This window comes from Nelumbo lutea, chromosome 1, assembly GCF_056320005.1.
Source record: "Nelumbo lutea isolate HS-2025 chromosome 1, American lotus-T2T, whole genome shotgun sequence".
Taxonomy (NCBI): domain Eukaryota; kingdom Viridiplantae; phylum Streptophyta; class Magnoliopsida; order Proteales; family Nelumbonaceae; genus Nelumbo; species Nelumbo lutea.
The window spans coordinates 98326493-98342036 of NC_142684.1; the positions used below are offsets into that span (position 1 = coordinate 98326493).

Below are 15544 nucleotides of genomic sequence, written 5' to 3' on the forward strand. Positions count from 1 at the left end.
ACCTTGTAGAAGCAGTTATCATTTGAGTAATGAAAGATCCTCTTCTCCATTCCATATTATGCACTCTGATGTGTGGGGGCCTTACCACTTACCTTATATGGGTGGCTACAAATATTTTATCTTGTTCATTGATGATTTTTCACAATTCACTTGGATATTTTTTATAAAGTCCCGTGATGAACTTCCCAGACTTGTGAGGCAATTCCATGAATTTGTTCTAACCCAGTTTGATACCAGAATTAAAATTTTCAGATCTGACAATGCAAAAGAATATTTTGAGATAAACCTAACATGTTATCTCACTGATTTGGAGTTTATTCACCAAAGCTCCTATGTTAGAACCCCAAAACAGAATGGAGTTGTGGAAAGAAAAAATTGGCATATTGTTGAAGTTGCAAGAAGTATCGTGTTTGCCTCACATGTCCCTACAAAATTTTGAGGTGATGTTGTTCTCACTACAACCTACCTAATCAACCATATGTCATCCAGGGTTTTGGGGTTTAAGTCTCCCTTCAGTCTTCTTTATCTGGGCAAGGATCTTTTTCTTATTCCACTCTGTGTCTTTGGCTACACTTGTTATGTACATATCCCAAGTGTCTAGAGACATAAATTTGAACCAAAGGCTCATAAGTGTATTTTCCTTGGTTATTCCCCCACACAAAAGGATTATTGTTGTTTTGATCTGAAGACTAGAACTCGGTATGTCTCAATAGATGTCACCTTTGATGAGCTTTCTTCTTTTTATGATTCTTCTCAGGAGAGGCATTGTCCAAAGGGGGAGAATTTGTCACAGTTGTTTGCTCTCCCCCTTCCTATCCCAGTTGAGTCTTCTTTTGAGAGTCCACCTTCAAATGAGTCAAGGGAAGATCAGTAATCTCATTCTCATTCCAGTGTTCCTATCCCTCATCCATTACCTCCCCGTCCTCTTTTTAATCCCAAGTTATACTAACGGCAGAGAACTAGAAATGAGCAAATTATTTCCCCTACACAACATGAGCCTCCTGCACTTCCAATCACAGAAGAGACACCAGGTAGTGATACAGCCCCTTTGGAGTAAGGATGGCAACTTTCCCCATTTCCCCGATCCCCATAGGGATCCGCCCCGAATGGGGTGGGGATGATTTCCCTCCCGCGGAGACGGGGATGGGGAAATTTTCATCCCCGTTAGCGGGGACGGGGCGGGGATGAGGAGAGCACTCCCCGCCCCCGTAGGGACCCCAATCCTCGACCCGTGGGATAAATCCCCACTAATATATATTTATAAATGTATGCATTACACATACATCTATATATTAATATTTTTAAAACTATGGTTGAATCTTTTCTAAAAGGATTGTAAATTTTAATTATTTTAATTTTATTTTTTTAATAAAATAAAAAAGAAAAACAAAATGGTTAACATTATAAAAAAATCACGAGGAATGGGGATCCCCGCGAGGATGGAGATCTTCGTGGGGATGGGAATGGGGATAACCTTGTCCCCGTTAGCAGGGACAGGGATGGGGAAAGGCACCTCGTCCCCGCACCGCCCCGTTGCCATTCCTACTTTGGAGCCATCCTTTCCAGACCTTGATATCCCTATTGCTATCAAGAAAGGAAAAAGGAAGTATACTGCACATTGCATTTCCAAACACCTTTCTTATAGTTTGCTCTCTCCTTCATATTTTGGCTATCTTTCTTCTGTTGCTTCTAACCCAATACCCAAGTCTGTGTCAAAAGCTCTTACTATTCTAGAATGGAGGGATGCTATGAGAATAGAAATTGATGCCCTACACAAGAATGACACTTGGGAAGTGGTTGATTTACTCGAAAGGAAGGAACTAGTAGGTTGTAATTGGGTTTTTTCCATCAAATATCATGCTAATGGCACCATTGAAAGGTATAAGGCTAGGCTGGTTGCAAAAGGTTATACACAGACTTATGGGATTGACTATCTAGAGACCTTTGCTCCTACTGCCAAGATGAGTTCTTTGAGAGTTCTTTCATCTCTGGCTGCTCACTCAGACTGGCCACTTTACCAGCTGAATGTAAAGAATGCATTTCTGAATAGAGAATTACATGAAGAGGTCTATATGTCTCTTCCTCCAGGAATGTATGAAACAAATATGAAAGGGAAAGTCTGCAAGCTGAAAAAAATTCTTTATAGACTTAAACAGTCCCCTAAGGCATGGTTTGAAAGGTTTAGGGCTGCCCTTGTTAACTTTGGCTATGTACAGACTCCGTCTAATCATACCCTCTTTGTGAAGAGGAGAGGATCTTTGGCAATTTACCTGATTGTGTATGTTGATATATTGTTGTAACTGGTAATGATGTATCAGGGATTCATGATCTTAAACCTTTCCGTCATACAGAATTTGGTATCAAAGATCTAGGGGAATTAATATACTTTCTTGGCATAGAAGTTGCTTGATCTAAGAATGGGATCCTTATCTCTCAGCGAAAGTATGTACTTGACTTGCTCTCTGAAACAGGGAAGATGGATGTTAAACCAGTTGCTACTCCTATTGATATGAGTCATAAACTTTCTAGCTCAGATGGAGTATTGTTGAAAGATAAGGGAGTCTTCCAGAGGCTACTTGGGAAACTTCTCTATCTATGCATGACTCGGCCAGACATTGCATATACTGTAAGTTGCATTAGTCAGTTCATGCATGCTCCCAGGGACACTAACATGGCAGTAGTAGAGCAAATTCTGTGTTATTTGAAAGGTTCTCCTAGAAAGGAAATTCTATTTGCTAAGTATGGTCATATGAAACTTGAAGCCTATAATGATGCTGATTGGGCCAGAAGTATTGATGATAGAAGATCTACCTTTGGATACTGTAGCTTGGTGGCAGGTAATATTGTCTCTTGGAGAAGCAAGAAACAATCAGTTGTTGCCAGATCTTCAGCCGAAGTTAAATACAGAGCCATGGCTCATGGAGTTTCTGAACTACTATGGCTTCAATCCTTGATGGAGGAACTGGGTATTGAGCATGATAAGCCATTGATGTTATATTGTGATAATCAGGCTGCCATCAACATTGCTCACAATCCAGTGCAATATGACAGAACCAAACATATTGAAGTTGATAGACACTTCATTCGAGAAAGAGTGGCTTCTGGAGAAGTGTGCCTACCTTTCATCACTTCTGAAGGACAGTTAGCTGATTTCCTCACCAAGGGCATTCCCAAGGCTAAACTTCAGCATGACACTGGCAAGTTGGGCATGATTGACATCTATGCTCAGCTTGAGGGGGAGTTTAGAGAAGATGGGCCGAATGGCCCATAAGCTGTTAGTCCATTTTTATCTTTTTATGTTCTTTGCTGTAATGGGCCTTTATTTCTCTTATGTTATGTTTTTTTAATTTTCTGCCCAACCAGGGGCCTCTCTATAAATTACTAAAGATTAAGTTAATGAAATGGGATTAAGGGTGTAAAAGGAGATTATGTTCGACCTCTCTCTGCACCCTTATTGCCGCCACCTTCTTCCTCTTCTCTCTTCTTGAAACCTGATTTCTACTACTTTCAATCAATTTCTGCAATATTTTAAACAGTCCTTTCATTTCAAAAGGCTGTTTTTCTTTTGTTTCTCTCTCTTTCATAATGTGTTAAAACTGTACAAAATTCAGCAGTTTAGTGCCGCAGGGGCACATATGTAATTTTTCCTTTCTTTTTATTATACTTGGGTCACCCTAAAATATATATAGAAGCTGGCACCGCCAGCCAACGTTTTTTGACTCCAAATCTTTTTCTCTCCTCTCTCTTCTCTCTGTTCTGACTTTTTACTGGTATTTTACCAAGAAAACAATAAGTTACCATAAAAAGCACATATGACAAAACAAGAAATTATAAACAATATAAAAAAAAAAGTATTAGCATAATAATTTTGTTATTTTGCTTGTATGTATTTATTTGTAATTCTCGTCAAGTTTAAACAAAGTAGTTTGTCAATGAGGTCATATGACATAGAAGAGATAAACTTTCCTGTTAAATGCTTTGTTCTATCACCTAACCCCACCATTTGAAGAAAACATTGATAGCCAGGGTCTTCTCTAAGACTAGTTTTTGCAAGCTAGTTTATCAATTACCATGAAATAATAGCACAGTTATCATTACCAGAAACAATCAAATAATTCCATTTGATACATATTAGTTGTATTTGGTCTGTGGTTGCTGAAATTTTATTTGTTGGCTAGATATCTATTACATGGTAAAAAGGCCACTACATTATTCATGTCAAGTTAGTAGTTGGTTTAAGACCAGAACCTTGACAATGAAGATATGGGTAGACAAAATTTCAGTAAAGGTTCTAATACTTCTACATCAGATCAAACCTAACTGCAAGCTAATGACAGTACATGCCCAAGAGAATTACATTGTCCAATGGTAGTCAAAAGGCCAGTGCTTTATTCATGTCAAATTAGAAGTTGGCTCAAAAACCAGAACCTTGAAAATGAAACCATGGGTAGACAAATTTTCATCGAAGGTTCCACTACTTCTTCAAACCTAATTGCAAGTTAATGACACCACATGCCCCAGAAAATTACATTGTCCAATAGTTGCCTTTGACTTCTTTGAAGAGTACCCCAAGCTCATACATTTCCGCATGCTTTCAGGATCCATTCCCCCTCCATTATCTGCAAGGAACAGTGCAAATATTATTATTATTATTTATAAGATGAGATCAAATATACCTACCAATTCTCTAAGAATGGAATTCCATATCACATACCTTGGAAAAGTAAAGCAGGAGAATTATCTTTTACATTGTTGATTTTATCCACCTTCAAATAAGTTGCACCATGGCAAATCTGGAACCCATGCATTCATGTGTATGCATAAGAGATTAGTGCACTACAGGTACAGTACAACTAACTGACTAAGTGCAGCATAATTCAAAGAGACATCAAGATCATTGATCAGTTTGGAAAAATCACCATTAAGCTCATTAAGTAATTGTGAGATGTGTTATAAAACAAACAATAAGTATGATATGAAAAAAAAGTACATGATATTACACAGTTAACCTTTGTGAACACAAGTGATATGAGTGAAGAAGAAAAGAGGCCTTCCTACCATCACCTATCAAAAAAAAAAGAGCATCCCAGTGCACAAGGCTCCCGCCAATGCAGGGCCTGGGAAAGGACAGATGTCTGCAGCCATACCCACCCCTGCACATACAGAGAGGCTGTTTCCAAGATTTGAATCATGGTCACCCAGGTCGCAATGGAGACACCCAATGGAGCCTGTTTCCCTGCATCAGGCTCTTCCCAGGGAAAAGCAGGGTTCATGGCAGACACATAGGGTTCCTACAACTTTCAGATCTAACAGCAGGCTCTCTAGGGTGAAGGAAGGTGACTAGGGTAATTAAGGATGAAGAATAAAGATTGAGAAGCAAGTAGAGAGCTTACTTCCCACTCTCACCAAAGAATGAAAAATTAGATTTCATCAATGAAACACTCAAAAATTAGGAAGAAAGAGAAGCAGCCTTGCTGTTAGAATATACAAGGGGGAATTTGAGATAGGGGAATCTCAAAATTCCCCTTTCTTCTATCTGTTTGTACAGTTGGGAATAGTGACAGATGGGAGAATTTGACACAATACAAAGGGGAAGTACTGTATCATAGGTAGAGGTTTTGTTAACTAAAATCAGCAAACATATAAAAATTTGTGAGGTGAAGTGAAGATTTCTCAAGAAGAAATTAGAGGAAAGAAACATATGTATCTGGTTACAACCAAAATTCACCAAACTTCTATTCATCAAATCAATTCTTCTGGTTTTTAATTATTGAGCCTTACAAGGGAGTTGGGTGCAAAAGTGTATTGGTCTAGGAGGTCAGCAAATGCTTTAGCTGACAACCTAGCAAAACAAGGGGTGAATCGGGAGGTTTTGTTGTGTGCAGTGTTGTAAGATATTTGTTATTCAGGGGTCACTTTTTACTTTGGAAGGTGACAATTGTTTCTTCTGCTTTTATCTAATGAAAGTTACCGTTTCCTATAAAAAAAATGACTATTTAATGACTCAAGACAAGGGCAAGGATCTCCCTTTTATTGACTCCTAATTACATAGGATCTATACATAAATGACCCATAAGGACAGATGAAATGGAATCAAAATCATAATACAACTTGAAATACTCATTAGTAACCATAGTAAAACTAAATACCCAAAAGACAAATCTAAGGTAGACCCCACCCCCCAAATACATGTCAGATTTACAAGATCGTAATTTGATAGGACATGGAATAGATAAATAGATAATTCAACAGCCTATATAATGACATCAAAATCATATAGAACAGGCAAGTCCTGACCCCTAGAAAAATGACATGATTATTACCATAACACTTCAAAATTCTAAAACTATCTATAAAAGATACATTAAGTTATTATGACCCTCTAACACTAAAAGGAAAAAATAAATAAAAAATCTCAAACTAATCAAATTCAAATTAACAAAACAATTATCAAATTTCCACCAGTCTAGGAATTAAAAGAATTTGATTTCTTCTTCAATGATTTTTTTTTGAAGATAAATAAAGAAGAAAATAACAAGGATTACAATAGGTGATAAGGCATCACCCAAACAACCATCAATTACAGATTAAACCCAATTAAACTCTTAAAATCTCCCACATACAGAACCCAAAATTATGCAACCAAAGCCCCTCCCATCTTTCCCAGAGCCCAACCAAGAAAACCACCCATCAAAACCCCTTACCACATGCAGATAACAATAACTTTCACTTCAAACCTTCATCTGTAGAAAAATAAATCTATTTTTTCTCTTCATAGCTCTTCTTGTCTTCTTCACCCTTTTATTAATTCCAACCCCAAATAGGTCTCCCCTTAATCTAGCAAAAACCTTTGAAACTCACACAGTTTGGTAATTTTTCTGGTACCTAAATCTTTTAACTGCATTAAGAATGACCTTAACACACTTCCTCTTCCCATCATTTTCATTAATCCTTTCTGGCCATATTACCGCATTTTTCTTCAATGACTCCTCTCCCTTTTTACACATCTGCATTGGGTGTTTTCACTTTATGAGACATACAAGGCTCTGATAAAAACATAATATTAATGTTAGTGTCGACTGTATAGGGGTAGTTTAGTCCTTCTATTTATGTTTAAGATGATGTGTAATGTTTATGTTAAGTGATGTGTCCCATACTTAAGTAGGGACATAATAGTCTTTTGTTTTATTTATTAGTAAAAAACTATAAATATAACCTGGCCGACTAGAGAGAGACTTTTCCTCTTTTGTTCTAACCAGTTTTCTCCTTCTCCTTTCTTCTCTTCTCTTCTTCTCTCTTCTATCCCCTCTTATCTTCCTCTAGTTCTAACGGAATTCTAGTGCAGGTCTGAACTTTATCATGGTATCAGAGCGATTGTGACAAAATCAGATCTGCCCAGAATTCTGTTCTATCGCCATTCAGCCTAGGGTTTTACAGTTTTCTTCATCATCCATTGGAGATAGGGAAAAGGGCTGAAAAAGAGTGATTGCCCTTTCCCTTTGGAGGTTTTCATGCCTCCTGTCAGTAGTTTAGTGGGTGTTTGTGGTGGTTTGTGGGAAGCCCTCTAATTGATGGTACGAAGGGGGCTGTTTCGGGTGGTGCAGTGGACAGTCGAGTGTTAGGTTGGTTTTTGGTGATCAAATAGGTGGGACATATGTGTGTTTCAGTGCGAATTGAGTGGTTGGTGAGTTTCTAGTGCTATGGTGTGTATTCAGGTAGTTGTGTGGTAGCTTTGTGCTGAAAGTGAAGAAATCAGCGGCAGGTATTGCTGAAAATTGTGACTGTAGGTGGTTTCACTAGTGTGCAGTGTGGTGAAAAGTGATTTAGAAGTTTGATATATGGAAAAAAAAAAGGAATTCAGATATGGGAGACAGTAGTGAACACAAATCTAGTGTTATGGTTCCCACCGACTACTTGAATGTTCAGATGACTTCTATCAAATTGAATGGGGAGAATTATGTGCCTTGGGCGAAATCTATCTAGGCTTTTCTCAGAACTAAGAAGGAAGTGAAGCATTCAAGAGAAGAAAACATCTCGTTGACTCTCAGGAGTATAGTGATTGAGAACAAAAAGGTGCACAAATTATGACATGGCTATGGAATAGTATAGAACCCAAGATTAATGTGAATTTTATGTTCCTAGATACAACCAAGGAGATTTGGGACCATGCCAAGAAATTGTACTCAGAACAAGACAATATTACTAGAGTATATCAACTTTATCAGGAATATTTTAATTTGCAACAGGGTAATCAGAGTCTTGATGAGTACTATGCTAGCATGAGGAACCTTTGTAATGAGTTGAATGTATACCATCCCCTCACTTTTGATGTTAAGATTCAGCAACAACAGAGAGAAAAAATAGATGTGAATAGATTTTTAGTAGGGCTGAAATCTGAATATGAACAGTGAGAGCATAGGTACTAGGAGGGTCAGCCCTTCCATCTCTAGAACAGGTGTTTGTCCATCTTCGGAGGATTTTTGTTGGGCCCACAGAGAATTCTAATATCTTTGACAGGTCTATCTTTGCAATGACGAGAAGGGGAGGCCGTGGTGTTAGAGGTAGAGCTCGAGGAGTAGTAGTGGATCCATGTATGATCGTGTGGTGGTGGACGTGTTGAAGGTCGAAATTCAGGAGCTCATGGCAAAGGGCGTAGTAATGGTCCGAGGAGGTGTACATATTGTGGTATGAAAGGGCACACCATTAACTTTTGTTATGACTTGCATGGCCCACCTTCAACTTGGGCAAATCATGCAATGGCCAATGATGGTAGTTCAATACAGAATATCCAACAAGTTGATCAGATGCCCTCTACATCTACGAATGTCTCCGAGAAGGAGATGATGAGCGTCCCACGTGATGAGTATGAACGGTTTATCCAGGCCACCTCTCAACAGAATACAACTACTCTCGCACATTCAGGTATGGCTTGCCTGGCATCCAAACCCACCTCCTGGATTATCAACTTTGGAGCTTCCGATCATATGAATGGGACTCCAGGTGTGTTTTCCTCCCATTCACAATGCTCCACACCACATTCGGTTACCCTTGCTAATGGTTCCACATCCTCCATTTGTGGTGTTGGTAATGTTGACATAGACCCTTTATCCCTACTCTCAATTTTGTATGTTCCCAAATCCCCTTTTAATCTTATGTCTGTTAGTAAGCTAACCAAGTCTCTCAATTGCTCTATTACCTTTTACCCCTCTTTTTGTGCTTTTCAAGATCTCAAAACAAGGATGAAGATTTGTGGAGGGCATGAACATGGCGGACTGTATTATCTTGATGGTGGTGGTGGTTCGTCAACAGCTCTTCAAACATCTCTTTCTCCTCTTCAGTGGCAATGTAGAGTTGGTCATCCATCACTTAAAGCACTGAAGTCACTTATTCCGTCATTGAGTCATCTTTCTGTTTTGGATTGTGAGTCATGTCAGTTGGGGAAACATCACTGTGTTCCCTTTAGTCCTAGGGTTGATAATCATATGTCAAGTCCTTTTTTCTCTAGTTCATTCAGATATTTGGGGTTCAAACAAAATAGTGTCATACAGTGGTTACAAATACTTTGTTATTTTTGTTGATGATTATTCAAGGATGGCGTGGATTTACCTAATGAAAGAAATGAGTGAATTGTTTTCCATTTTCCAAAAATTTTATGCTAAAATTCGCAACAAATTTGGTGTACACATTAAGATTCTTCGTTCTTATAATGGTCACGAATACTTGTATACACTGCTTCAAGAGTATTTGAAACATGGCATTATCAATCAAACTTCATGTACCTATACACCTCAGCAAAATGAGGTGGCTAAGAGAAAGAACCGCCATCTTTCGGAAACTACTCGATCCCTTTTGCATCATATGAATGTACCCAAACATTTTTGGAGTGATGTTGTGCTTACACCGCGTTTCCTCATTAACCGGATGCCCACACCCATCCTTGAAGGTCATTCTCCTTTCACCACTTTGCTTCCTACCTTGTCTCCTTTTCCCCTTACTCTCAGGGTTTTTGGGTGTGTATGTTTTGTTCATAATGACCAGGAGTGGACAAATTAGATGCATGATCCACTAAGTGTATCTTCCTTAGCTATTCTCGAACCCAAAAAGGGTACAAGTGTTATAACCCCAGTTCTCGACATTCCTTTGTGTGCCTTGATGTTAACTTCTTTGAATCTATTCTGTTTTTTCCGGGTCCGATGAATCTATTCCCCAAAATTCCACCTAAGTCCACCACCAAGCACCCGTTGCCTCCTAACAAGCAAGTACATTCTAGAAGTCTATGTCAGCAGTTAGTTACAACAAAAGCAATAAGATCAAAACTGTTGCTCAATCCTGTGCTCAATATAAAAAGTCATCAATGCCCAATAAATGGAATGGTTCTGATCTTAGCCCTTCATTTTCTCTACATAATTTTCTGTAGGAGCAAGAGCTTCACCTCAAAGAGAGCTTCCGAGTTAGGTGGCTCCTAACAAGCTCCTGAGTCCCACAAGTTTAAGCAATCTATAAGGAGGTCCAGATTAATAGGTCTACAATTTTGGTGCATTGACAAGGTCAGTAGTTTAAATAGTTTTGTCATAAAGTTTCTAGAATTATTGTTTTGCTTAAGTTTGACATTATTAAGAATGTTTTTCAATTACCCTCCAAATAAGATCAACATCTTGTCACTTTAATAAATCTAGAAAAGTTATGACCGTTTTTTATCAATAACTATGGATTGAATTAATATTAAAAATACGAGAAAATTACAGGGCAAGGAGGCTAAACAATCTTAGCTCCCAAGAACAACCATTAAACATCAAAAGAACAAAAATTACAAGACAGCCCAAAAAATAGAATGTTTGTTCACTCCTTGTTTAGCTAGACCATCTGCCAAAGAGTTCGCACTTCTTTTTACCCATTTGTATTGGATTTCCATGTCCTTAGTCAGCCACTTAAATTTCCTCTTTTCATTACTGTAATTCCAAAGTCTAAGACTATCCTCTTTTAGCCAGTTTACCACCACTTCAAAAGCTCCTTCTATGATCAGCTTGTTAATATGCATATCCTTGATTCTTTGTACCCCTTCAAGAGCTACAAGAATCTCAACTCTCAAAGAATCTCCCACCCCAACTGGTCTAGAATACATAGCTAACAGATTCCCTTGTTCATCTCTTATTACTCCTATTCCGGATGGCCCTGGATTGCCCAAGCTGGTGCCATTAAAGTTCAGTTTAACAAAGTCATGGGGTGGGGGATCCAACAAACATTTGAGGCCTTCCTCATTGAAGCAAGTTTGCTATCACCTTTCACTTTCTTTGCAGCTCGTCAACTGAGAATTCTGCGAACAGAGCCAAGGTTTTCAGCCAATGTATAACCCTAATGTGGATGACCTCCAGCATTGCTTCCAAACTTCTCTCCTTATCTGTAAATAATATTCGTGAATTTCTCTCCTCCCAAATAGTCCAACAGACTACAGCCCTCATACACCTCCACATAAACTTGGCCCTTTTTGTTGGCCGAATCGGCATAAATGTGAATAGGCTTTGCACATTCGAAGGGGGGGGGTTCCACCTGCACCCAAACAAAGAAGTACACCACTCCCAAATTATGTTAGTGAACCGACATGAGATTAGTAAGTGGTATCTAGACTCACCATCAGCTTTACAGAGGACACACCAGTGAGGACAAAAACAACTATTGGGTCTTTTTCTTTGAAGTAAATCTGCTATGTTAACTCTTTCCAGAAAGGCTTCCCAACAGAAACTCCCAACCTTAGGAGGTATTGGATGACACCACCTCTTTAACAAGGAAAGACAAGTCAGAAGAAGAATGTGTGAGAGCACTAAATAAAGAGGCACAAGTGAAAGAACCAAACAGGGTGAGAGTCCAAATTCTACTATTTGCCTTTGTTGGCTCTAGAAACACCCTTTCAAGAATGGATAACAGTGATGAGATACCATCAAGCTCTGTCCCTGATATCTCTTTGCAGGCCCAAATTCCAACCGACCCCAAAAATAGAATTAAAAGGAATAATGAATGAAGACACTGGTTCATTTTTAAAAGTGGAAAGGGCAAAAAGGCTTAGGAATTGGTCTTTTAGGGTGGAGTCCCCAATCCAAACATGTTCCCAAAAATTAATGATATTGCCTGAGTGCAAGTCATACCTGATCCATAGACAAAACAAAGGTAGAATAGCTTGAATAGCTTTACAAGGAGATGCTCTTGTACTCCTTGCCAGAATCCTAGAGGCCCATCCATTTGTTACAACCCCATGAATACTTCCCACTATCTTCACCCAAAGTTTGTCCTTCTCCAATGAAAACCTCCAAAGCCATTTCCCTAGAAGAGCCAAGTTCCTATTCCTTATGTTCCCGATACCCAAACCTCCCTCCCTCTTACTCCTACAAACCATCTCCCACCCCACCCTATGGTCCTTCTTCTCCTCCCCTGACTCCCAGAGAAAGTCTCTCATTAGTTTTTCTAATCTACCAGCCACCTTTGTCGGAATCTTGAAGATTGACAAAAAGTAAATAGGAATGTTAGCTAAAATAGACCTGATTAGAGTGGTTCTCCCTCCAAGAGACAAATAATTTTTCTTCTAACTTGCTAATTTCTTTTCAAACCTCTCCACAACCGGCACCCAAAACTCACATTTCTGAGGGCTATCACCCAATGGCAAACCAAGGTAATTAAGGGGCCAATTTGCTATTGCACATTCTAAGATGTCAGCAGCCTCAGAGATCTCCCCCTCGCCCATATTTACCCCAACTATACAACTCTTCTCAAAAAGTCGTATAGTGAGCTTCAAATTTCTAATCCTGTTAGGGTCCCCTGCTTCACAAAAGAGTATAATGTCATCTGCAAATTGCAAATGTGTGAGTGGCACAAGCTCCCTCCCAACTCTCCAACCTCTGATTAAGCCCCTGGAATCTGCTCTATAAATTAGTCTCCCCAGAACTTCAGCTACCAAGGTAAATAAAAAGGGGAAGAGGGGGTCTCCTTGCCTAATCCCTCTCAAGGCTGGGAAGAAATCGACGACCACTGTCCCATTTACTAGTATGGAGTAATGGCAGTTCCTGATACAACCCAACACCCATCTGCACTAATTATCCCCAAAACCAAAATTGGTCATCACCTCCATCAAGAAAGACCAATCCACCAAATCATAAGCCTTTTCTAAATCAAGTTTACAAATCACCCCTTTTTTCTTGGATCTCTTAAACTCCTCCAAGCTCTCATTTGCTATCAAAATCTGATCTGTTATCTGTCTCCCCTTCACAAAAGCTCCTCCGCTATAATTGTTGGGAGCACTTTCCTTATTCTGATGGACAACACCTTGGTGATAATCTTATAAAGGCTATTGACTAGGCTGATCGGCCTGAAATCATTTGGGTGACATGCATTCCTCTTCTTAGGAACTAGTGCAATAAAAGTGTAATTCAGCCATAGGTTGATCACCCCTCTAGAGTGGAATTCGTCGAACACAGTCCAAAGATCTTCCTTTAATATCTCCTAGCAATCTTGATAAAAAGCCATCGTAAAACCATCTGGGCCTGGTGCCTTTGATCTATCCATAGAGAACACCGCCTCCCTTATCTCTTCCACTTCAAATTTCCTTTCCAACCAATCCCTATCCTCTATCTGCAAAGTTGGCCATTCCATACCCTCAATCCACACCCTACTATTTAGGGGTTTTCTAAAGATAGACCTAAAGTGATTTGCAAAAGCCCCTGCTATTTCTCTTTAGTTGGATATTGTAACCCCTTCAATCTCCAGACTTGATACAAAATTCCTTCTTCTTCCACTTGCCTCCACATGAAAAAATTTGGTATTCCTATCCCCCTCCTTCAGCCATTTACACCTTGATTTTTGTCTCCAACTTATTTCCTCCTAAAGAAGATAATCCTCTAATTTTTTACGCAATTTCCATCTTAGCTCCTTATCTTCTTCTGTAAGACAACCCCTTTCTTCCTTGCCATCCAGATCCTCAATTTGTGCAGTCACTATTTGCTTTCTTTCCTCTAATATCCCAAACTCTAACAGATTCTACTCCTTGATTTTGCCTTTCAGATACTGGAGCTTCTTATGAAACCTCATTCCACTCCATTTCACTGTTGGATTGCTTTCTAGCCACCACTCTTTGACTTTCTTTATGAACCCCAGATGTCCTAGCTACCACTTTAGTAAATATAAGTCTGTGAAGGGAGATGAATCACCGTATTTTTAAGTTTACCTTGGAGTTGTTTATTGTTTTTCTTTAATTGTAAAATTGCAGAGAATTCATAGTGTTTTAAGATTTCAAGTCTTTTGAGAGAGAGAAAGAGAGAAGTTCTTATATTCGAGTACCTTTTCAGGTTGGATAAGGGTTTACCTTAACCTTTTAGTACAATAAGTTGTTTCCGGTTAGCTATAAGTCTAAAATGGAGTGTCTAAAAGGAGATCCAACCATCCAAGGTGTAATGTTGAATTTATAAATATAGTCCTCATAATTAAACTTCTAGAAGAGAAATAATGGAAAGAAAATTTGAAGTTTGTGGGGTGCCAAGATTTGGTGTTCTTGGAGTTTTTTTTTCCCATTTTCTTTCTTCTCCATCTCTTTGTCTCTATACATATAATCTTTTTCTTTTCCTTCTCTATTTTGTTCAATGCTTCAAATATGAAACTCTTCCATTTCCCCCTTCTTTCTACCATATCAAATCTGAATTCTTTCCTTACCAACCACATATACCCTAGGACATCTCCCCATCTCGCATCATGAGCAACTCAGATGCCTACAATACAAGCCACAAACCCCTAAAAATTGCTACTATTAGATTTAATCTATTGTTAGATAGATTAAATCTAACAACAACACAAAAGTGAAAATACCAATATAGTGCTTACCTCATCAACTGCATTATCCAGAAGTTCCGCTATTGCTGCAAAACAATAGAAACAAAATTTGGATATTATATAATAAATTGGTTAGAGATAAACAAACAAATGAAAGCTATGCCATAAACTTATTGACCATAAATACCCAAAGCTATCAAAGTAAAGAACAGCCAAGATATAACCCATCTCTGGTGTTCAGAGAACCAAAAGATACAAAAATCCAACCATGTTCCCAACTCGTTATTTAAAAATATATATATATATATATATATAAAAGATACATAAGACAGTATATCAAAGATATATATATAACAGTGTATATATATAAAAGATTATATGTAAAAGATATATATATATATATAAAAGATACATAAGACAGTATATCAAAGAAGAAAAAAGGATTTCAGTAACATCAGTAATTACAAGCAAAAACTAGATTAGAGACAATATGGCCAAATTAGAGGATTGTTTTCAAAATGAATATCAAAGTATAATGACAAGGGAAAAACATATAAAAGTACTAATAAACAAGAGGTTCATTCAATAACTCTTCGATTTAAAGTCAAGTTTAAGATATTTCTTTTACAAGATAGGATTTGAAAAAGATAGTAATTGATGGAGGCCAAAGTAGAGGTCAAGCAATATCTGTGGGCTTCAAAAAAGCTTTTCTCATTTGATATGTTAACATCCATAT

The 15544-nt window shown here is 38.3% G+C and overlaps 1 protein-coding gene across 2 annotated transcripts in view; it reads right to left on the reverse strand.

Moving 5' to 3' along the window:
- Positions 1-15544, reverse strand: part of LOC148876339 (protein MICRORCHIDIA 2-like) — an 86523-nt gene that overhangs the window by 55332 nt on the left and 15647 nt on the right. For both annotated transcript variants that reach the window (XM_088966642.1, XM_088966641.1), the window contains 3 exons: positions 14860-14894; positions 4715-4793; positions 4530-4619 (listed from right to left, as the gene is read on the reverse strand). In XM_088966642.1, the coding sequence (XP_088822768.1) occupies positions 4530-4619; positions 4715-4793; positions 14860-14894 (204 nt within the window). The remainder of the gene's footprint in view (positions 1-4529; positions 4620-4714; positions 4794-14859; positions 14895-15544) is intronic.